The 23,603-nt window shown below is 48.5% G+C and overlaps 1 protein-coding gene across 1 annotated transcript in view; it reads right to left on the bottom strand.

The window, feature by feature from the left end:
* Positions 1 to 5,350: 5,350 nt before the first annotated feature.
* ANKRD42 (ankyrin repeat domain 42) overlaps positions 5,351 to 23,603 on the bottom strand; it is a 60,114-nt gene continuing 41,861 nt past the window's right edge. The window contains exons 9-12 of the mRNA XM_040339973.1: positions 21,209 to 21,381; positions 15,631 to 15,757; positions 10,806 to 10,947; positions 5,351 to 5,592 (exon numbers count right to left, since the gene is read on the bottom strand). Of these exons, the coding sequence (XP_040195907.1) occupies positions 5,482 to 5,592; positions 10,806 to 10,947; positions 15,631 to 15,757; positions 21,209 to 21,381 (553 nt within the window). The 3' untranslated portion in view covers positions 5,351 to 5,481. The remainder of the gene's footprint in view (positions 5,593 to 10,805; positions 10,948 to 15,630; positions 15,758 to 21,208; positions 21,382 to 23,603) is intronic.

Here is a 23,603-nt window from a genome sequence, read left to right as displayed (position 1 = left end):
ACCGATGACGGGGCACTATTCCTCCCACTGATACCGATGTCGGGACACTATTCCTCTCACTGATACCGATGACAGGGCACTATTCCTCCAACTGACACCGATGATGGGGCACTATTCCTCCAACTGACACCGATGATTGGACACTATTCCTCCAACTGACACCGATGACTGGACACTATTCCTCCAACTGGCACCGATGACGGGACACTATTCCTCCAACTGACACCGATGATGGGGCACTATTCCTCCCACTGATACCGATGACGGGGCACTATTCCTCCAACTGACACCGATGACGGGACACTATCCCTCTCACTGATACCGATGACGGGGCACTATTCCTCCAACTGACACCGATGACAGGGCACTATTCCTCTCACTGACACTGATAACGGGACACTATTCCTCCAACTGACACCGATGATTGGACACTATTCCTCCCACTGACACCGATGATGGGGCACTATTCCTCCAACTGACACCGATGATTGGACACTATTCCTCCAACTGACACCGATGACGGGACACTATTCCTCCAACTGACACCGATGATTGGACACTATTCCTCCAACTGACACCGATGACTGGGCACTATTCCTCTCACTGATACCGATGACGGGGCACTATTCCTCTCACTGATACCGATGACGGGGCACTATTCCTCCAACTGACACCGATGACAGGGCACTATTCCTCCAACTGACACCGATGACGGGACACTATTCCTCCAACTGACACCGATGACGGGGCACTATTCCTCCAACTGACACCGATGATTGGACACTATTCCTCCCACTGACACCGATGACGGGGCACTATTCCTCTCACTGATACCGATGACAGGGCACTATTCCTCCAACTGACACCGATGACGGGACACTATTCCTCCAACTGACACCGATGACGGGACACTATTCCTCCCACTGATACCGATGTCGGGACACTATTCCTCTCACTGATACCGATGACAGGGCACTATTCCTCCAACTGACACCGATGACGGCACACTATTCCTCCAACTGACACCGATGACGGGACACTATTCCTCCAACTGACACCGATGACGGGACACTATTCCTCCAACTGACACCGATGATGGGACACTATTCCTCCAACTGACACCGATGATGGGACACTATTCCTCCAACTGACACCGATGATTGGACACTATTCCTCCAACTGACACCGATGATTGGACACTATTCCTCCAACTGACACCGATGACGGGACACTATTCCTCCAACTGACACCGATGACAGGGCACTATTCCTCCAACTGACACCGATGACAGGGCACTATTCCTCCAACTGACACCGATGACGGGACACTATTCCTCCCACTGACACCGATGACAGGGCACTATTCCTCCAAGTGACACCGATGACGGGACACTATTCCTCCAACTGACACCGATGACGGGACACTATTCCTCCCACGGACGCTAACAATTTTCTACTCCCGCTGGACACAGTCTGACCCCAGCATTTGAAGGACAGTAAATTGGCCCTTTGTTTAGAAAGTTTGGAGACCCCCTTGTGCCAGATGACAGACTACCCATTACACAAAGTGCAGTGCCACCCATCTGTCAGTTTCCCATCAGTGGCTTACTTTGCCTGGATGGTTGTCTGTAAACCGTAGTCTTGGTACTGCTGCAGCTTACAGCCATAAGAAGAAACAGCAGTTGCAGGTGAACTGACGACTAAATGCCATCCTGACAAATGTATGACCCGACAACTATTGCTTGGCTGTTATAACTTATGTGAGATACGGTTACAGAAGATTGTTCTGCATTGTACATATGATGGATATGTAGTACTACTTAACCCCTTGCCCACCGGCAGGGCCGGCTTTAGGCGCCCTGTGCGAGAAAGCTTTACAGCGCCCCCTGGTGACCATGCCCCTCAGTAACCACGCCCCTTAGTAACCACACCCCTCGGTAACCACACCCATTTCTCCAATACCAGCTCCATTTAAAGCCTTCCATTCCGTTAAGTTCCCAAAAAAAAGATTACAAGCTATGATAAAAATACAACTTTTATTCACACGGTATAATAACGCCACATATAAAGTAAATCACATGGTATAATAACACTACCTGTAAATTTACTATCAAATATCAAACATAATTACAATAAAGTATTTTTTAACTTTCGTATTTACTGTTCCTTTAAGAAACACCCTATTTAAAAAAGAAAATACAAAAACAGACATTAAGCAGTACACTGCATTTATAAAAAAATTATTTACTTACAGAAAAAAGTTTTTACATCTGCTGCTTGCTTCTGTGGATTCTTGCGCTCCTTTGTCTTCTCAGTGCGCATGGCATATGAGCTCCTCATTCCTGCTCCTCATAGCAAGGCAAGGACAGCCGCCCACGCTGTCATTCCTGCAGAATCTGCCTGTGGCCTGCCAGGTGTACCTAGAGCATTTGGCACCGGGGGCGGATCCTATATCTGCCCCCCCCCCCCGTAAAATGTAAAAACACCCCACTGTGCCCCCATGCATCCTTCAATATCTCTGTCACTACTGTGTACCCCTCTCCACAACTGCACCTCTGGACCCCTTTACATTACACAGCACCCTGCACCTCTGGACCCCTTTACATTACACAGCACCCTGCACCTCTGGACCCCTTTACATTACACATCTCTCTGGGCCCCTTTACATTACCCAGCACCCTGCACCTCTGGGCCCCTTTACATTACACAGCACCCTGCACCTCTGGGCCCCTTTACATTACACGGCACCCTGCACCTCTGGGCCCCTTTACATTACACAGCACCCTGCATCTCTGGGCCCCTTTACATTACACAGCACCCTGCACCTCTGGGCCCCTTTACATTACACGGCACCCTGCACCTCTGGGCCCCTTTACATTACACAGCACCCTGCACCTCTGGGCCCCTTTACATTACACGGCACCCTGCACCTCTGGGCCCCTTTACATTACACAGCACCCTGCATCTCTGGGCCCCTTTACATTACACAGCACCCTGCACCTCTGGACTCCTTTACACTACACAGCACCTTGCACCACTGGGCCCCTTTACATTGCACAGCACCCTGCACCTCTTTACATTACACAGCACCCTGCACCTCTGGGCCCCTTTACATTACACAGCACCCTGAACCTCTGGACCCCTTTTACATTACACAGCCCCGGACACCTGTATGTTACACAGACACCCCCTAACAGTTCTGGACCCCCTGCATGTTACGCAGACCCCCGTACAGTGCATACCCCTCCCCCTACAATACAGATCTCTCCTTACAATACAGAACCCCCTCTACAATACAGATTCACCCCTACAGTGCAGACCCCCTACAATAAATAACCCCCCCACAATACAGAACCCCACTACAATATAGAACCCCCCCTCACAATACAGAAAACACCCCCCCCCCCAATACAAAAAACACCCCCCCCTACAATACAGATCAACCCCTACAGTGCAGACCCCCCCTACAATAAAGAACCGCCCCCACACACACACAATACAGAAAACACCCCCCCCCCCTACAGTGCAGAGTGACCCCCCCTACAATAAAAAAAACCCGACCCCACAATACAGATAAAACCCACACCCCCCCCCCCCCCTTCGGACCTGTAAAGCAAGCAGGCTCAGATAACCTGCTTGCCGCGTGCTGCACACACAGCACAGTACAGGCAAGGGGGAGGCTGCTTCACTGCTCGGCTGGGTGACTGAGACAGTCACAGGCAGCCGAGACTCGCGGAGCTGCCTAAGCAGAAGGGGGATCACTGCGGCCAGGTCCCGGGTGTGCCGACGGCTCGCTGGGATGCGGCTTGCACGGCACCCCCCCCCCCCTGCAAAGCCAGGCACCCGGCACCACGCCATCCCACCCAGCAAGGTCCTCTTCCGTCGCGGGGGGGGGGGGCGCCGGCCTGACACCCCCAGTGTGCGGCACGCCCCCCGCCCACTACTTAATACACGGGCGAATTAAAGAATCTGTGCAGTTGCCAGGCGCCCATGTTGCTATGGCGCCCTGTGCGATCGCACTCTCCGCACACCGCAAAGGCCGGCCCTGCCCACCGGGCACTTTCACCCCCTTCCTGCCCAGGCCAAAAAAAGAAAAATTAGAAATTTCTAAAATTGAGAGATTCGAAAATAAAAAATGAAAAATTGGAAATTATCAAAAATTCGGAATTTCGAAATAAAAAAAAAACGAAAATTCGAAATTGAAAATTCGGAAATGTAAAAATTCGGAAATACGAAATTGAAAAATTTGAAAATTCGAAAAATTTGAAATTGAAAAATTCGAAAAAAAAAACGAAAATTCGAAAATTGAAAAATTCGAAATTTGAAAATGAAAAATTCGAAAATTCGAAATTTTGAAAATCGAAAATGAAAAATTCGAAATTTCTAAAATTCGGGATTTTTAAAATTAAAAAAAAAAACTAAAAATTTTCGAATTTCCGAAAATCCGAATTTCCAAAATTCGGAAATACGAAAATTCGGAAATTAGAAATTCGGGAATTAAAAAATTCGGAAGTCCGAAAATTCGGAAATTGAAAAATTCGGAAGTCCGAAAATTCTGAAATAAAAAATTTGTTAAAACGAAAATTCGAAATTAACGAATTTCCGAATTTTCGTTAAACGAATTAGAAACTAAACAAATTGCACATGTCTACTGATTACCATTACGTGGTAAGAAGCGCGCGCCCCCACAATATCCTGCTGGACGTCATGTGATGCCCAGTCAGGATAACTAAACCACTTCCCGGCCGTCAATCTGCTATCGGCAGGGCGGGAAGTATCATGAATTGCAGATTTTGATGAATTTCTGTTTATTTTCACAAATTGCTGTTTAGACACAACATCGGCAATCAAATATAATCCAGTGCAGGATATTATCATCAGATTGTTACTCTGCTCCGAAACTAACCAAGAAAATGGCCGCCTCACAGGATGTGACAACTTTGTTCCTCGTTAGCCGCTGTGCTGTGAAAACGGCAAAATCTTCCTGTGCCGGACTGTATTCAGTGTTGTGTCCAAATCTGAAATTACTGATGGTTTAAAAAAAACGGCGGTGACGTGGTTTGACTTTCTGTAGAGTTGCCTATTTTGTCAGGACACCGGTAACTGGCTTCTGTTGACATCGTGATTGGACACAGCTGATCAGGTGGTGAAGAGCCGTTGATTGGCTCTTTATCGCAGTGACACTGCGAACACAGAGCGCCCATGCCCAGCAGCGGGCACATTTACGGGAGGATGCCATACAATGGGCTCCCAGAAATTGACGACTATTCGGCTATAGCGTGCTTGGTAAGTAGTTACCGGCATCTACTCTATGGATTTTTATGTATAAAAGAACCAGAAAAAGCACATCCTTGAGTTATTTAAAATATAGGTTTATTAGAGTTTTTTGGTACATTGTGAGGTGTATGTAAATGACTTGATGTAATCTAAGGTCAGGTGACTTTGCCATATTTCCCAGAATGCCTTGCGAGTCTTTCGCCTTCTATCTTTTCTCACTAGCTCGCCTGACAAATACCCCTCCGGGGTTCGGTTGTGGAGCGGGTTTCTTCTTGGCTTTCTTCTTCTCCTTATACTCCTCTGACAGCTTCACCCCCTGCAAAAAGGAAAAAAGTCAGTGACCCCCCCAGCTTATAAAAATTAAAGTCATTGTAAAGCAGGCATGTCCAAAGTCCGGCCCGCGGGCCAAATGCGGCCCCCCTGTTGATTTAATATGGCCCCCCTGGGGATTTGGATATATATATATTGTTTGTGGCCCCCAGGGCCACAAAAGATTTATACTGTATTTATCGGCGCTGCCTTGGAGGGGACAGGGAGGGGGCAGGATGAGCGCCATCAGATTACATGAAGAGAATCTCCTGTTTACTCAGCAGCATCTGTATTGGAAGTCCCGTCTCCTGGGATGCCATTGGACGACTGTTCTGTCTATCATAGGAGGCGGGACTTTGTATTAAAGAGGCCACAGGGTAAACAAGACATTCTCCTGTTTGTAATCTGTCGGCACTTGTCCCACCCCCCTCCCTCTGCCCTCCGAGGCTGCAGATGGGCATCGATCAGGCTGCACCGATGGCAATGGTAAGGCTGCATTCATGGCACATGTGAGGCTGCATTTATGGCACATGTGAGGCTGCATTTATGGCACATGTGAGGCTGCATTGGTTGCAATGGTAAGGCTGCATTCATGGAAATGGTGAGGCTGCATTCATGGAAATGGTGAGGCTGCATTCATGGAAATGGTGAGGCTGCATTCATGGCAATGGTAAGGCTGCATTCATGGCAATGGTAAGGCTGCATTCATGGCAATGGTAAGGCTGCATTCATGGAAATGGTGAGGCTGCATTCATGGCAATGGTAAGACTGCATTCATGGCAATGGTAAGGCTGCATTCATGGCAATGGTAAGGCTGCATTCATGGCAATGGTAAGGCTGCATTCATGGCAATGGTAAGGCTGCATTCATGGCAATGGTAAGGCTGCATTCATGGCAATAGTAAGCCTGTGCGTGTTATACGCCGATAGATACGGTAGATCCAAATAACACGCCCAAGCTCATCTCTTCACCACACACATCCACAAAGGCAAGAGAATTCTTGTTGGGCCGTGTATTGGTTGCTCGAACAAACACACTTAGACCGAATTTTATTGGTTGAAAGAATGTCAGGCAAAATAGTCGGCCCTCACGCATGTTCACTTCATCAAATCTGACCCTCTTTGAAAAAAGTTTGGACACCCCTGTTGTAAAGGCTTAAAGGTTTTTACCTTCATGCATTGTATATTCAGCAGCACACCCAGCCCCCCCTAAAAGCTACCTGAGCCCCATACCGATCCAGCTGTGTGCAGGAGAGCCTTGGTATCTCCCTCCTCATTGGCTGAGACAGCAACAGTAGACATTGGCTCCCACTACTGTCAATCACAGCCAGTGTGCCAATGAGGAGAGAGGAGGGGTGGGACTGAGCCTCCCTCTGTGTGCGAATGGACACGTTAAGCAGCGGCTCAGGAGAAAGCCAGCTTGGGTGCCGCCATAGCAAACTGCTTGTTGTGGGGGCAGGAGGGAGGAACCAGAAGAGCTGGCAGGAGACCCAAGAAGAGGAGAATCGAGGCTGCTCTGCGCAAAACCGCCGCATAGAGCAGGTAAGTATAAAAAGGTTTAGGAGTGTGTCTAAAGGAATGTTTGACCATTCTTCCAGAAGCGCATTTGTGAGGTCAGGCACTGATGTTGGGTGAAAAGGCCTGGCTCGCAGTCTCCACTCTAATTCATCCCAAAAGTGTTCTATCGGGTTGAGGTCAGGACTCTGTGCAGGCCAATCAAGTTCCTCCACCCCAAACTCACTCATCCATGTCTTTATGGACCTTGCTTTGTGCACTGGTGCGCAGTCATGTTGGAACAGGAAGGGGCCGTCCTCATAAAGTTGGGAACATGAAATTGTCCAAAATGTCTTGGCATGCCGAGACCTCAATGCCTCGTACACACGATCGGATTTTCCAACGGGAATTGTGTCATGACAGGCTGTTGGCCCAAAATCCAAACGCTTTACACTACATCAGACAATTGTTGTCCAACTTTCCGCCAACAAATGTTGGATGGCAGGCTAATAAAATTTCCACGAACAACGATCGGTTGTCAGATTTTCCTGTTGTGTGTAAATGTTCGGAATCAATGCTCATCAAACACGACATTAGCAGAAGGTGTCCATAGGGTGGCGCCCAAGAGCTGACATTTCACGTAGTACGTCACTACGTTCGTGTTTGTTGGTCGATAAATTGTGTACCGTTTGTATGCAAGACAAGTTCATGGCCAACGCCTTTCGGATAAAAGTCATACGCTTTGTCTGTGGAAAATCCGATCGCGTGTATGAGGCTTAAGTGTTCCCGTCACTGGAACCAAGGGGCCAAGCCCAACCCCTGAAAAACAACCCCAAACCATAATCCCCCCTCCACCTAATGATTTGGACCAGTGCACAGAGCAAGGTCCATAAAGACATGGATGAGCAAGTTTGGGGTGGAGTAACTTAACTGGCCGGCACAGAGTCCTGACCTCAACCCGATAGAACACCTTTGGGATGAATTAGAGTAGAGACTGCGAGACAGACCTTCTCGTCCAACATCAGTGCCTGACCTCACCAATGCACTTCTGGAAGAATGGTCAAACATTCCCATAGACACACTCCTAAACCTTGTGGACGGCCTTCCCAGAAGAGTTGAAGCTGTTATAGCTGCAAAGGGTGGACCAACTCAATATTGAACCCTACGGACTAATAGCCAGATTCAGAGAGAGTTACGCCAGCGTATCAGTAGATACGCCGTCGTAACTCTGAATCTGCGCCGTCGTAAATTTAAGTGTATTCTCAAATTGAGATACACTTAAATCTAGCTAAGATACGACCGCCGGCGCCGTCGTATCTTAGCTGTCTATTTAGGCCAGCCGCTAGGGGCGTGTACGCTGATTTACGCCTAGAATGCGTAAATCAGCGAGATACGCCTATTCACAAACGTACGCCCGGCCGTCGCAGTAAAGATACGCCGTTTACGTAAGCCGTTTTCAGGCCTAAAGATATTCCACCAAAAAGATGGCGCAGCCAATGTTAAGGATGGACGTCGGTCCTGCGTCGAATTTAAAAAAATTTACGTTGTTTGCGTAAGTCGTCCGTGAATGGGGCTGGACGTAATTTACGTTCACGTAGAAACCAATAAGTCTTTTCGGCGTAATTTGGAGCATGCGCACTGGGATATGTCCACAGACGGCGCATAAGCCGCCCGTAAAAAACGTCAATCACGTCGGGTCACGATTCATTAGCATAAAACACGCCCACCTCTTCACAATTTGAATTAGGCGCGCTTAGGCCGGCACATTTACGATACGCCGCCGTAACTTAGGACGCAAGTGCTTTGTGAATACAGCACTTGCCCCTCTAACTTACGGCGGCGTAGCGTATATGCGATACGATACGCCTGCTTAACGTTAGGCACGTGTACCTGAATCCAGATATAAGACTGGGATGCCATTAAAGTTCATGTAAAGGCAGGCGTCCCAATACTTTTGGCAATATAGTGTATACTATGCATGTACGGAATACAGGGAGTAATTGCGATCACACATATAGAGTTCACAATACCTTCCCCCCACCATCATTATCCCGATACGTCTACATTCCAGATGAGTAGAACTCCGGTTTTTGCACTTTTTTTGTTCCGGATCCATGCGGCCTTTTTGGAAAAACATTTTCTTTCTGTGAAGAACAAAACGCAGCGCTGCCCCTTCTGTGTTTCCTCTCTGAGGGCAAACAAAAGACTTGGCGCGGCAGCGGAATCTATTGATGCTGAACCTCGCTCAGCAGCTCGGCGGATTAGCGTTACGCTCCCGTCAATCCATTGTCCACAATAAAGCCCACGGGTTGGGAAAGAAATGTGCGGCGGCCATTGTGATCTCTGCTTCTGGAAATGCTGCTTTGCTGGCTGTCATGCTGATGCTTTGAATCCAACATTAGTATAGAAAGCTGGGCAGCCATCATTGTAAGAATGTGCAGGCCATGCGTTGTGTATATTCTCTGTTAACCACTTAAGACCCGGACCTTAAGGCTGCTTTCACATTGGGCAGCGTAGGTGCGGTGTCGGTATAGCCGCGCTATTTTTAGCGCCGCTATACCGTCGTATTTACCGCGATATTCGGGCGCTAGCGGTGAGGTTTTAACCCCCGCTAGCGTCCGAAAAAAGGTTAATACCGCAGTTTCCCATTGATTTCAATGGGAAGGCGCGGTATAGGAGCGGCAAACACCCCGCTCCTATACCGCTCCAAAGATGCGGCTAGCAGGACTTTTGGAGCGGTCCTGCTACCGCACCGCTTCAGTGTGAAAGCCTTCGGGCTTTCACATTGAAGCCTGCAGGGCATGATTTTTTCATGCAGTATAGCAGCGGACCCGATCGCGGCTGGAGTCCCGCGATCGGTCCCCGGAGCTGAAGAACTGGGAGAGCTGTGTGTAAACACACCTTCCCCGTTCTTCACTGTGATGCTATCATTGATCATGTGATCCCTAATATAGGGAAACACGATCAATGACGTCACACGTCCAGCCCCCTCCCCCCTACAGTTAGAAACACATATGAGGTCACACTTAACCCCTTAAGCGCCCCCTAGTGGTAAACTCCCAAACGGCAATTGACATTTTCACAGTAATCAGTGCATTTTTATAGAATTTTTTGCTGTGAAAATGACAATTGTCCCAAAAATGTGTCAAATTTGTCCGATCTGTCCGCCATAATGTCGCAGTCACGAAAAAAATCGCTGATCGCCGCCATTAGTAGTAAAAAAAAAAAATATATATTAATAAAAATGCAATAAAACTATCCCCTATTTTGTAAACACTATACATTTTGCGCAAACCAATCGATAAACGCTTATTGCGATTTTTTTTACCAAAAATAGGTAGAAGAATACGTACCGGCCTATACTGATATATATATCTTTATATCTTTATATATCTTTTTGGGGGGATATTTATTATAGCAAAAAGGAAAAAATATTGCATTTTTTTCAAAATTGTCGCTCTATTTTTGTTTATAGCGCAAAAAATAAAAACCGCAGAGGTGATCAAATACCACCAAAAGAAAGCTCTATTTGTGGGGAAAAAAGGACGCCAATTTTGTTAGGGAGCCACGTCGCACGACCGCGCAATTGTCAGTTGAAGCGACGCAGTGCCGAATCGCAAAAACTGGCCGGGTCCTTTACCTGCCTTAAGGCCCGGGTCTTAAGTGGTTAAAAAAACGAATTGCACATGTCTACCATTGAGGGTCCTTGAAAGAAGAGAGTCCTTACACTGGGTCGAGGAGAGGGTTTCATCTGTCCCAGGCAGCTGTTGAGCTGAGAGATCTGTACCCTGTATTCATCTAGTTGGACCTCCATCTTCTCCCGGCGGAGACGTTCATACTCCAGTTGGGCCTCCAAGTCTTTTATCATCCTGGAGAGAAGGTTAGAAATATGAGATATGAACAGAAATGAGGTACAATCATTCCAGTGTTACAGAGAAGAATCCCGACTTATAACATGGTGATGAATAAAACACAAAGGACCAGACTAGCTTTCCCGTTTTTATCTAGTAGTTGCTGCATTGTAACTGACCTCCTCTAATTATAAAAGACCAGTAGCCTGGTGTTCCAAGAAGACCACCCTACATGGAATAGTCAGGTTTATTCCGGATTCATGCCCACATAGTGGAGGGTCTGTAGGCTTCATCAGAATGTTGATGACATTATCTTTCCATGCCATCCATTCACCCTCCTGGCTTTCCCTGCAAGTCTTCCAGCTTACTCAACTATTGCCTTACAGCCTCCATCGATGGGCATTTGTGACATTCAGGTTTTACATCCCCTATAGCAGGGGTCTCCAACCCCCGATCCGTGGCCCACGAACGAGCTGCAGCCTGTTTACTGGCAGGCCGCGAAGTCTGAGCTGAGGTGCGGCGGCGAGCAGAGAGATCAACACACTTCCGCCCCCCACACAGCCCCGCCGCTACACTGTTAGGGGTGAAGCAGACAAGCAGAGAGATGACATCATATCCCACTGCCCGCCCCGCATCACTACTTTTTTCTCACCAAACTCACTGTGCTTAGTGACAATGCATCTAGGAGGCAGGAGACAGTGGCATGTGGCAATCTGCATCTGGTGGCAGGTGACTGTGGCAATCTGCATCTGGTGGCATGTGGCAGGTGACTGTGGCAATATACATCTGGTGGCATGTGGCAGATGACTGTGGCAATCTACATCTGGTGGCATGTGGCAGGTGACTGTGGCAATATACATCTGGTGGCATGTGGCAGGTGACTGTGGCAATCTGCATCTGGTGGCATGTGGCAGGTGACTGTGGCAATCTGCATCTGGTGGCATGTGGCAGGTGACTGTGGCAATCTGCATCTGGTGGCATGTGGCAGGTGACTGTGGCAATATACATCTAGTGGCATGTGGCAGGTGACTGTGGCAATCTGCATCTGGTGGCATGTGACAGGTGACTGTGGCAATATACATCTGGTGGCATGTAGCAGGTGACTGTGGCAATTTGCATCTGGTGGCATGTGGCAGGTGACTGTGGCAATCTGCATCTGGTGGCATGTGGCAAGTGACTGTGGCAATCTGCATCTGGTGGCATGTGGCAAGTGACTGTGGCAATTTGTATCTGGTGGCAATCTGCATCTGGTGGCATGTGACAGGTAACTGTGGCAATATACATCTGGTGGCATGTGGCAGGTGACTGTGGCAATCTGCATCTGGTGGCATGTGGCAGGTGACTGTGGCAATCTGCATCTGGTGGCATGTGACAAGTGACTGTGGCAATTTGTATCTGGTGGCAATCTGCATCTGGTGGCATGTGGCAAGTACCGTATTTATCGGCGTATACCGCGCACTTTTTTGCCCTGAAAATCAGGGCAAAATCGTGGGTGCGCGATATACGCCGATACTCGCTTTCCCGCGCCGAGTTTGAATACTGCGCCGGCTCCGAGTTTGAATACAGTCTCGGCTCCTCTCGCGCTGACGTCCTGGACGTACAGGACGTCAGCGCGAGAGTAGCCGAGCCTGCCCGACTATACACGAGTGTACTGCGCTCTGTATATGTCGGCGCAGTATTCAAACTCGGCGCAGGAAACTAGCGGGGAGGACGCGAGGACGCCGCAGAAGGACGCCGGACCCGACGAAGAGGACACCCGAAGCCGCCGCTGGACGCCGCGCAAGACACCAAAACTGTAAGTACAAAAAATATTTTTTCCACAGGAATTTCGGGGCAACTTTAGGGGTGCGCGGTATACGCGGGAGCGCGCTAATCCCCGATAAATACAGTAACTGTGGCAATCTGCATCTGGTGGCATGTGGCAAGTGACTGTGGCAATCTGCATCTGGTGGCAATCTGCATCTGGTGGCATGTGGCAATCTGCATCTGGTGACAGGCACCGTGACAAGCTGCATCTGGTGGCAGATTCTGCATTATGGTGAGTTAAACTTTTTAATTTTATATTACATTTTATATTACAATATAATAATAAAAATGATGTACTTCAATCATCCTGACACCTGACACCATATTAACCATGGTGTTGTGATCTCTGAAGTGCCAACACCAGCCATTTCCTGACAAATTGGCCGCAAAAAAACACATTGGCACCCAGCTGCCATTCACAAGCACAAAGCTATTGACACCAGGTCCTTATAATGGTGCATACCCACCAAGGGGTGCCTGGGCACCGCACCACCCCCTCTATCTATGCCACCTCCTATATGTATAATAGACAGATTCATACATACATCTATCCACGGCCTCCGCTGCCACATCCTATTTATTCATCCGGCCCCTTTCAGGATGCCGGGCGCCTGAATTAAAGCGGCGGGGGTGTTTTTTTTTTTTTTTACATACCTGATTAGAGCCATAGTCTCTAAAAGGCTTCAAGATAAGGTGGGCTCATGGGGCAGAGCATTGTGCCGTGAGCCCATCCAGGTGTTACAACAAATTAATATTCTTATATATTTCTGAGAACTGAATTCATAAAAAATGTTATCAGCTTTCCGAGGGATATCCCACCATCCCAATATGCAGTTTAGTACATTCAGCCTTCTGAGCCCTCTGTGTGGACTACAGAACCTGTCCTTTTTTTCCCGAAAATAGCGCATTTCTTTTGGTGGTATTTGATCACCTCTGTGGTTTTTATTTTTTGCACTATAAACAACAAAAAAAAAAAAAGGAGCGACAATTTTGAAAAAAAACAACAATAATATTTTTTACTTTTTGCTATAATGAATATCCAAAAAAAAAAAAAAAACGAATACAAATCGCAATAAACGTATATTGATTGGTTTGCGCAAAAGTTATAGCGTCTAAAAAATAGGGGATAGATTTATGGCATTTTTATTATTTTTTTTTACTAGTAATGGTCAGCGATTTTTAGCAGGACTGTGACATTGCGGCAGACAGATTGGACACTTTTTGGGACCAGTGACATGTATATAGCGATCAGTGCTAAATATAACCACTGATTACTGTATAAATGACACTGGCAGGTGGTTCACACTAGGGGGCAATCAAGGGGTTAAGTGTGTCCTAAGGACGTGATTCTAACTGTAGGGGGAGGGGAGTAGGAAGTAAGAATAAGCTCAGGCGTGTTCGCAACTCCACGTGTCGGCGCCCGCCAGGAAGCTGACACTCCGCAGCGCTAATCACAGGTAGTGAGACATTTCCCGATCTGTGCAGCCGCGGTCCGGCAAATGTCTCGCTGCCTGTGATTAGCACTGCGGAGTGTCAGCTTCCTGGCGGGCGTGGGCACGTGGAGTTGCGAACACGCCTGAGCTCATCCTTAGTAGAGAGAGATCGCTGTTCCTGATCATGAGAAACAGTAGATCTCTCTCTACTCCCCTGACAGAGCGGGGATCCGTTTGTTTACATTGACAGATCCCCGTTCTGGCTCTCTTTGGTGTGACCGTGGGTGGCCATCGTGGCCGATGGCGGTGCACGTGCGCCTGCTATAGCCCTTAAAGCGGCCAGCGTACACCTACGGTGATTCGCACAGCCGTTCCAAACTGCTGCAGTATAACGATGGCGGCTGGTCGGCAAGCGGTTAAAGAAAAGAAAGAGCAAAACGTTTTTTTCAAAATGTTTTGGCTTTTTTCTTTTTATAAAAAGTCCAGCAGTGATTAAATACCACCAATAGAAAGCTCTATTTGTGTGAAAAGAATGAGAAACATTTGGGTACAGCATTGCATGACCACGTAATAGTCATTCAAAGTGTTACAGCGCCAAAAGTTGAAAATTGGCCTGGGCAGGAAGGGGGTAATAGTGCCCAGTAGGCAAGCGGTTAAATAATATCTCCCCACCATGTGAAAAAAACCTTATGGGCCAGATTCTCGTATCTCCGCGCAATTTTGGGCAGGCGTAACGTATCTGATTTACGTTACGCCTCCGCAACTTACACGGGCAAGTGCTGTATTCTCAAAGCACTTGCTCTGTAAGTTGCGGCGGCGTAGCGTAAATCAGGGGATCAGGGGGGCGTGTTTTATGTAAATCTACTGTGACCCGACGTGATTGACGTTTTTCCCGAACGGCGCATGCGCCGTCCATGGAATTTCCCAGTGTGCATTGCTCCAAAGTACGCCGCAAGGACGTCATTAGTTTCGATGTGAACGTAAATGACGTCCAGCCCCATTCACGGACGACTTACGCAAACGACGTAACTTTTTCAAATTTCGACGCGGGAACGACGGCCATACTTAACATTGTTGCGCCGCACTTATGCCACCATATAGCAGGGGCAACATTAAGCCGGGAAAAGCCTAATGTAAACGGCGTAAATTTACTGAGCCGGCCACGCGTACGTTCGGGAATTCGCGTATCTAGCCAATTTACATATTTCGACGCCCCTAGCGGCCAGCGGAAAATTGCAGTTACGATCCAACGGCGTAAGAGACTTACGCCTGTCTGATCTAATGGATATCTATGCGTAACTGATTCTAAGAATCAGGCGCATAGATACGACGGCTCGGATTAGGACTTACGACGGCGTACATGGCGCTGCGCCGTCGTAAGTCCTCTGAGAATCTGGGCCCATGTATTCATTATTTCACTTTCCGCAGCACAGAAGTGGAAGGAACCAAGAGTAAGTCATACCGTTGCGATTCTTTCTGTTCCTTCTTTATCTGAGTTTCCTCCTCCAAGATCCCACCAAGATGCTTATAATTGCTTTTCGCAATTTGCAGAAGACTTTCCAGTTCCTTCAACTTTTTGTGCGCTCTCACTGTAAGGAAGAGGACATAAAACATTTAGAGACTTGTGCCCACCCTGTGGCACTTCCTATACAGCCCTGGGGCCCCTGCGGGCAGTAGTCTGTTTTGAAATATCGAACGTTTCACAAGTAACTTCTTAAGCTGTAGGGAGCACAAGTGTGGAAGTAGTGATCTCCTAAGGGGCAGTTATATCAGTGATCTCCAGCAGTCTCGTATAATGTGTCTTCAGTCTATGACTCGCCAGTCTCCAACAGTTCCCTTGGCATGTTCGCAGTCTCTGACCATCCCTCTGCAGGCTCTGACCATCCCTCTGCAGGCTCTGACCATCCCTTTGCAAGGCTCTGACCATCCCTTTGCAAGGCTCTGACCCTCCCTTTGCAGGCACAGACCCTCCCTTTGCAGGCACAGACCATCCCTTTGCAGGCACAGACCATCCCTTTGCAGGCACAGACCATCCCTTTGCAGGCACAGACCATCCCTTTGCAGGCTCTGACCATCCCTCTGCAGGCTCTGACCATCCCTCTGCAGGCTCTGACCCTCCCTTTGCAGGCTCTGACCATCTCCTTGCAGTCTCTGACCATCTCCTTGCAGTCTCTGACCATCTCCTTGCAGTCTCTGACCATCTCCTTGCAGTCTCTGACCATCTCCTTACAGTCTCTGACCATCTCCTTACAGTCTCTGACCATCTCCTTACAGTCTCTGACCATCTCCTTACAGTCTCTGACCATCTCCTTACAGTCTCTGACCATCTCCTTTGCAGTCTCTGACCATCTCCTTTGCAGTCTCTGACCATCTCCTTTGCAGTCTCTGACCTTCCCTTTGCAGTCTCTGACCATCCCTTTCCAGCCTCTGACCTTCTCTGACATATACCTGTAGTCTTTGGCCATCCCCTGTTGCATGTCTGCAATATCTGACAGTTTCCTGTAGCATTACAGTCACTGTGTGGCCCTTTAGGTCAGCACTTGAGGCCCCCAATATAAAGAGTTGGGCCACCACTGGTTTAGGGTATTGAGCAACCACATACACTATATTACCAAAAGTATTGGAACACCTGCCTTTACATGAACTAATGGCATCCCAGTCTTAGTCTGTAGGGTTTAATATTGAGTTGCCCCACACTTTGCAGCTATAACAGCTTCAACTCTTCTGGGAAGGCCGTCCATAAGGTTTAGGGAATGTTTAACCATTCATCCAGAAGCGCATTTGTGAGGTCAGGCACTGATGTTGGATGAGAAGGCCTGGCTCGCAGTATCCGCTCTAATTCATCCCAAAAGTTGTTCTATCTGGTTGAGGTCAGGACTCTGTGCAGGCCAGTCAAGTTGCTCCACCCCTAAACTCACTCATCCATGTCTTTATGGACCTTGCTTTGTGCACTGGTCCAAATCATTTGGTGGAGGGGGGTGTGACGGTAGCGGTATGATATCCCCGTCAACGTTCCCTTCTTCCCATAACGAAAATCACCCCAATATTCCACGAGGAGGGATATCCCTGGAATCGCCCAGAAAGCCACACATGAGACAAGCTTACTGCTTGAACAACACAGACTTTAATGTTATAACGCACACAGCTTATATGTCATTTCCAAAACTGTTACAATGACAAATCTCCGCCCCCCTCACACTGGGGCTTCCATACAGATGACTAGGTAGACACGACGGGGCCGATGCTGAAAACACATTTTCTTTAGACAATGACATCAATGACGCTGAGCACTAGCTGTACTGAATACATCAACCAGACCGCTCGACCCCGCATATAGAGAGATAATTACCACAATGAAGCAATCAGAATAATTAACACAAGCCACTTAAACACAGCTCTCCTTCACACAACACAATAGATCAATTAACCTTTAGAAATAGTGAGGGGACATTAGCACGTCAATAACCTGTCAGAGGAATGAATCACATGAAATTCCTTTCTACCTCTACCCATATGGCTAGCAGGGAGCAGTAAACTGAGACATATAGGCAAATGTATCACAATGGCCCCCCTTTTGCTCCCTGCTCCGGCAAACCCGGTTGGACCTTCCCTGGTCCAGTAGGGTTGACGGGTTCAGAGCTTTTAGTCCGAGGTTAACTCCGTTTGGCATGACTGACCTACCTTGGCAACTGCTTCAGACTCAGGTATGTCACCGGGTCGTCAGATCACACGCCGGTCAGTCCCCAAGTCTTTGTGCGATCTGCAAAGTCACCAGAAGTCAGTGTGAAGACAGCGAATGGGTCTGTGCGCCGCCGTCTAGGTGTCCCGCTATGGGAGGGTGCAGGTTATGGCTCTGAAGTGACAATCCCAAGAGATTCATAAAAAGAAAAAGTTATATTTGTTGAAATGCTGTAGCACTGGTGCTCAGAGTCCGGGGGGGGGAGGGGAATCAGAGCCCCATAAGGTCAGCCGCCCCCTGCTCCCTCCGCAGCCGCCGGTTCTCCTCTTTGAGCTTCTCCAGTTCCATCTCCAGTTCATGGAGCCTGGGGGGGTCAGCCCGCTGTGACCTCAGGTGGTTGTTCTCCTCCTCCATGCGGCTTATGCACTCCTCCAGCTCTATGTACTCACGGATCAGATCCTGCTTGCTCATGTCCTGCAGGCTTTCCATGTGGTCCTTCATCATCAGGAACTGGGTGGTGGTGTAAGGGGCCACCGGTGGGCCCTTGGCGAACATCTCGGCCCGCATCTGGGGCGCCCGCTGCGATTCCATCTCCTCCAGTCGCTTCTTCTCCTCCCAGGTCCGCTGGTTATACGGCTTCCAGGACCTCTTCTTCTTGGAGGGTAGCTGGCGGTGCCTCTTTCTGCCCAGCTCCCTCCAAGGCCCCTCCGGCTCATGGCTGTCGCCCATGACCAGCTGACAATGGTGTTCCCTGTTGTCCGTAATAACAGATTGTACCATGAGGGCTTCGTAAGGGGTGCCCAATGGTTCTTCCTGACCCAGCTCCTGGGGATCCCAAGCCGAGTCTACACAATGGGCTGCTGCTGGTGGGCGGTACCCAGGTTGAGACCAATTTGACCTGGTGTTGTCATTCATGGGGCAATTCTGCTTGAAGTGACCCAACTGTTTGCACCGGAAGCAGCGTTGTTCGTTGTCCTCCTGGCGTGGGTAGCGAGGGCTATATGTCATCGGTCTGTTAGGCGGTTGGTATCTAGCGGCTGGTGGGTGTGAGGGCGCCGTTTGGTTGTGGGGGTTGTACCCGTGGTGTGACCTGGTTTGTCTTGCGAGTATCCGCATATTCATCCGCCAACTTCGCGGCCTCTGGTAGAGTCATGGGCCTGCGATCTCTCACCCAATCCTTGACGTCCGTCTGGATGCGATTGTAAAATTGCTCCAGGAGCATTAGTTGCAAAATGTCCTCTGCGGTGGTGGCCTGGCTGCTGTTAACCCAGTTAGAGGCCGACAGGGACAACTGGCATGCCCATTCTGCGTAAGAGTCTTTCGTGGTTTTGCGTGAGTCCCTGAACTTCTGTCGGTGGGACTCTGGGGTTACCGCATAACGAGCCAGGAGCACTTCTTTAACCCTGGCGTAGCTATGGATATCCTGATCTGGCACGGTCCGGAAAGCATCAGAAGCTTTGCCTGACAGTTTGCCTGACAATATTGCAACCCACTCTCTTCTAGCTATTCGGTGCAGGTTACATTGTCGCTCAAAATCCGCCAGGTAGTTATCAATTTCACAGTCCTTTTCATCAAAAGCTTTAAAAGCGCTAAACGGAATCTTCCTTGCGTCTGCTGTGCTGTACTCACTGTTCGGAGAATGTGCGGCTGCTTGTTGGACTGCTGCCAGTTTTAACTGTAGTTCTGCGTCCCTTATTTGTTTATCCTTCTGTAGTTCTGCGTCTCTTATTTGTTTAGCCTTCTGTAGCTCTGCGTCTCTTATTTGTTTATCCTTCTGTAGTTCTGCGTCTCTTATTTCTTTAGCCTCCTTCGCTAACAGGTCCATCACTCTCAGCACCACATCTGCCGTTGGGTTCGGGCCGAACCACGCTAGCTTCTCTCTCATTAGCTTGTTGGCTGGCGATTCCTCCTGAATCACTGGTGTCTCCATCTCTTGTACTGCTGGCGTTGCTGCAATCCCGTCCTCCTGGTCTATCTCCATTGATTCTGCTATGATGACCCGCTTGGTTTTGTTGCTAGCAATCCTTCCACGAACTTCCAGTAGTTCTTCCAGTGTCTGCTTGGAATCCGGGTGTGAAGGGGAATAGAAGGGAAAAATCCCACCGCTGCCAACCAATTGTGACGGTATCGGTATGATATCCCCGTCAACGTTCCCTTCTTCCCATAACGAAAATCACCCCAATATTCCACGAGGAGGGATATCCCTGGAATCGCCCAGAAAGCCACACATGAGACAAGCTTACTGCTTGAACAACACAGACTTTAATGTTATAATGCACACAGCTTATATGTCATTTCCAAAACTGTTACAATGACAAATCTCCGCCCCCCTCACACTGGGGCTTCCATACAGATGACTAGGTAGACACGACGGGGCCGATGCTGAAAACACATTTTCTTTAGACAATGACATCAATGACGCTGAGCACTAGCTGTACTGAATACATCAACCAGACCGCTCGACCCCGCATATAGAGAGATAATTACCACAATGAAGCAATCAGAATAATTAACACAAGCCACTTAAACACAGCTCTCCTTCACACAACACAATAGATCAATTAACCTTTAGAAATAGTGAGGGGACATTAGCACGTCAATAACCTGTCAGAGGAATGAATCACATGAAATTCCTTTCTACCTCTACCCATATGGCTAGCAGGGAGCAGTAAACTGAGACATATAGGCAAATGTATCACAGGGGGATTATGGTGTGGGGTTGTTTTTCAGGGGTTGGGCTTGGCCCCTTAGTTCCAGTGAAGGGAACTCATAAGGCGTCATTTTGGACAACTTTGTGGGAACAGTTTGGGGATGGCCCCTTCCTGTTCCAACATGACTGCCCACCAGTGTGCAAAACAAGGTCCATAAAGACATGGATGAGCGAGTTTAGGGTGGAGGAACTTGACTGGCCTGCACAAAAGGTGTTCTATCAGGTTGAGGTCAGGACTCTGTGCAGGCCAGTCAAGTTCCTCTACCCCAAACTCGCTCATCCATGTCTTTATGGACCGAGAACAGGAGAGGGTGATACTCCAAAAATACTGAATTGTAACAGGAGGACTGTTCAGAAAACACAAGGCCGCCGGCTGCTCTAGGCCTCAGACTATTTATGTTCCACTCCAGCCACCTACTGGGCCCACCTTCGCAGGGACTGGCTGCGGCATAATAAATATCCAAGCTGCCCATCTAAATCTTCTAGCCTTCTATGTTCTAGAAGCCTCTAGAATGCAGGGGGAAGCAATCACACCTGCAGCCTGTGGGTCCTAGAACAGCCCAAAGCAACGGACAGCCTATCTAGGAGGGAGCTACATGTGATAATGGCCCCTATCCTGGTCCTTTTGGAGTTGGGAAGCTGGATACATACTGCGCGCCTGCTTCTTCTCGGCTGCACTAAGGTTTAACTCGTCGTGTTGGTCCGTGCTCCCCTCTACTCCATGTCTTTCAAAGAATAATGGATCATCTTCATTAAATTCTTCTTCGGAGTCTTCCTCCACTACTCCTCCTCCCAGGAGTTTGACGGCGGCTAGCTGCGCAAATCTGGAAACAGGAAAAAACAGATGTTCATGAACATTAGAGGTGGATACCAGAAAAACAAAACGTCATCATATCTATTAATCCTTTTAATTGATTAATTAGTAGCAGAAAATTCTGCAGCATTTTATGGATTGATCCGAACTCTGCACAGAAGTCTCTTTTAACCACTTCCGTACCCGTAGAACATCATATGACGTCCTGGACTTCAGTGTGGGGGGGGGGGGGGATATCTGAATGATGGGGGCAGCTACAGGCATCATTCAGATATCCTTTTCAGTCGGCGATTCTGCGCACCATAAGAACCATCATAGCGGCGGTTCCGCTGCTTGATCGTTCTTATAGGCGGCGGGAGCGGACATCCCCCCTCCCGCCGGCATCCGGTGCTTCTCCAGGCTCTCCCGCCATCGGAGGCCCGGAGAACAAATCGGCCGCCGCCGAATGAAGAGCATAGACATGACCGGTGACCAAATGGTCACCGGTCATCTCTATGACCGTCGGAGGCCCGGGGCGCTATGTTATGACGTCACGCCCGGGCAGAGGCGTATCTAGTGAAAATGGCGCCTATGGCAAGCACTGAAACTGCGCCCCTGTCAAAACATTTGAAACCTTTCAGATAACCAGGGACAGGGAGGGACGCAGTGCGACAAGGACAGAGAGGGACACTGGGGACCACCCACTGGCGACTGCTGCTGAATTTTTTTTTTGGGGGGGGGGGCGCAAACAAACTAAAAAAAAAAAAAAAAACTATTGCAGCCACTGTGCCCATCAAAAGCAGCCACTGTGCCATCAATGGCCAGTCATAGGCCATCATGGGGGCATCTGTCACTCCCCTTCCCAGGCCAAGTAGCAATATTAGCAATTGCTGTGCCGGCGCCACGCTTCAGCAGGCCGGCCGCAATGCCGGGAGCTACATTAGTGCGGGAGGCGAATGCAGGAGGACGGGTGGGGGTTTTTCCATGCAGGAGGTAGCTTTTTGCCGCCCCCCTCCCCATGGCGCCCATGGCACTTGCCATGGCTGCCATACCCTAGATACGCCACTGCGCCCGGGTACCCGGAAGTAAAGAAAGCCGCAATAGCGGTTGAAAGCCAAGGATGAGCTCTGGCGTGTTCTCATAGTACACGTGCAGAGCCCGCCAGGAAGTCTGCACGGCGCTAATCACAGCCAGGGAGACATTGTCCTGATGCTCGGTTGCAGAGATCGGGAAATGTCTCCCTGGCTGTGATCAGCGCAGCCCCGGTCAGACTTCCTGGCGGGTTCTGCACGTGTACTAAACGAACACACCGGAGCTCATCCTTACTGAAAGCATGAGATCCGTGAATTTTTTTTCACGATCTCATGCTTTCCAGCCTGGAGAAGAGATGTGGGGTCTTATTGACCCCGCATCTCTCCATAAAGAGATTCACTATTCCTATTACAAGGGATGTTTACATTCCTTGTAATAGGAATAAAAGTGATCAAAAAAAAAAGTGTAAAAATAAAAAAAATTCAGTAAAATAAAAAATAAAATATATAAAAAAAATTTAAAGCGCCCCTGTCCCCGGTAGCTCGCACTCAAAAGTGAATGTGCACGCAAGTCCCGCCCACATATGTAAACGCCGTTCAAACCACACATGTGAGGTATCGTTGCGTGCGTTAGAGCGAGAGCAACAATTCTAGCACTAGCCCTCCTCTGTAACTCTGAACTGGTAACCTGTAAAAAAAATTAAAGCGTTGCCTATGGAAATTTTTAAGTACCGAAGTTTGGCGCCATTCCATGAGTGTGAGCAATTTTAAAGCGTGACAAGTTAGGTATCTATTTACTCGGCGTAACATCATCTTTCACAATATACAAAAAAATTGGGCTAACTTTACGGTTTTGTTATTTTTTAATTCCCCCAAAAAAAAGGCGTTTGAAAAATTATTGCGCAAATACCGTGTGAGATAAAAAGTTGCAATGACCGACATTTTTTTTCCCTAGGGTGTCTGCTTAACCACTTAAGACCTGGACCTTTAGGCAGGTAAAGGACCTGGCCAGTTTTTGCGATTCGGCACTGTGTCGCTTTAACGGACAATTTCGTGGTCGTTCGATGTGGCTCCCAAACAAAATTGGCGTCCTTTTTTCCCCACAAATAGAGCTCTTTTGGTGGTATTTGATCACCACTGCGGTTTTTATTTTTTGCGCTATAAACAAAAATAGAGCGACAATTTTGAAAAAAATGCAATATGTTTTACTTTTTTCTATAAT

The sequence above is a fragment of the Rana temporaria genome, chromosome 2 (assembly GCF_905171775.1).
Source record: "Rana temporaria chromosome 2, aRanTem1.1, whole genome shotgun sequence".
Taxonomy (NCBI): Eukaryota; Metazoa; Chordata; class Amphibia; order Anura; family Ranidae; genus Rana; species Rana temporaria.
The sequence above is the reverse complement of the archived record's forward strand: the minus strand, read 5'-3'. Positions and strand labels throughout refer to the sequence as shown.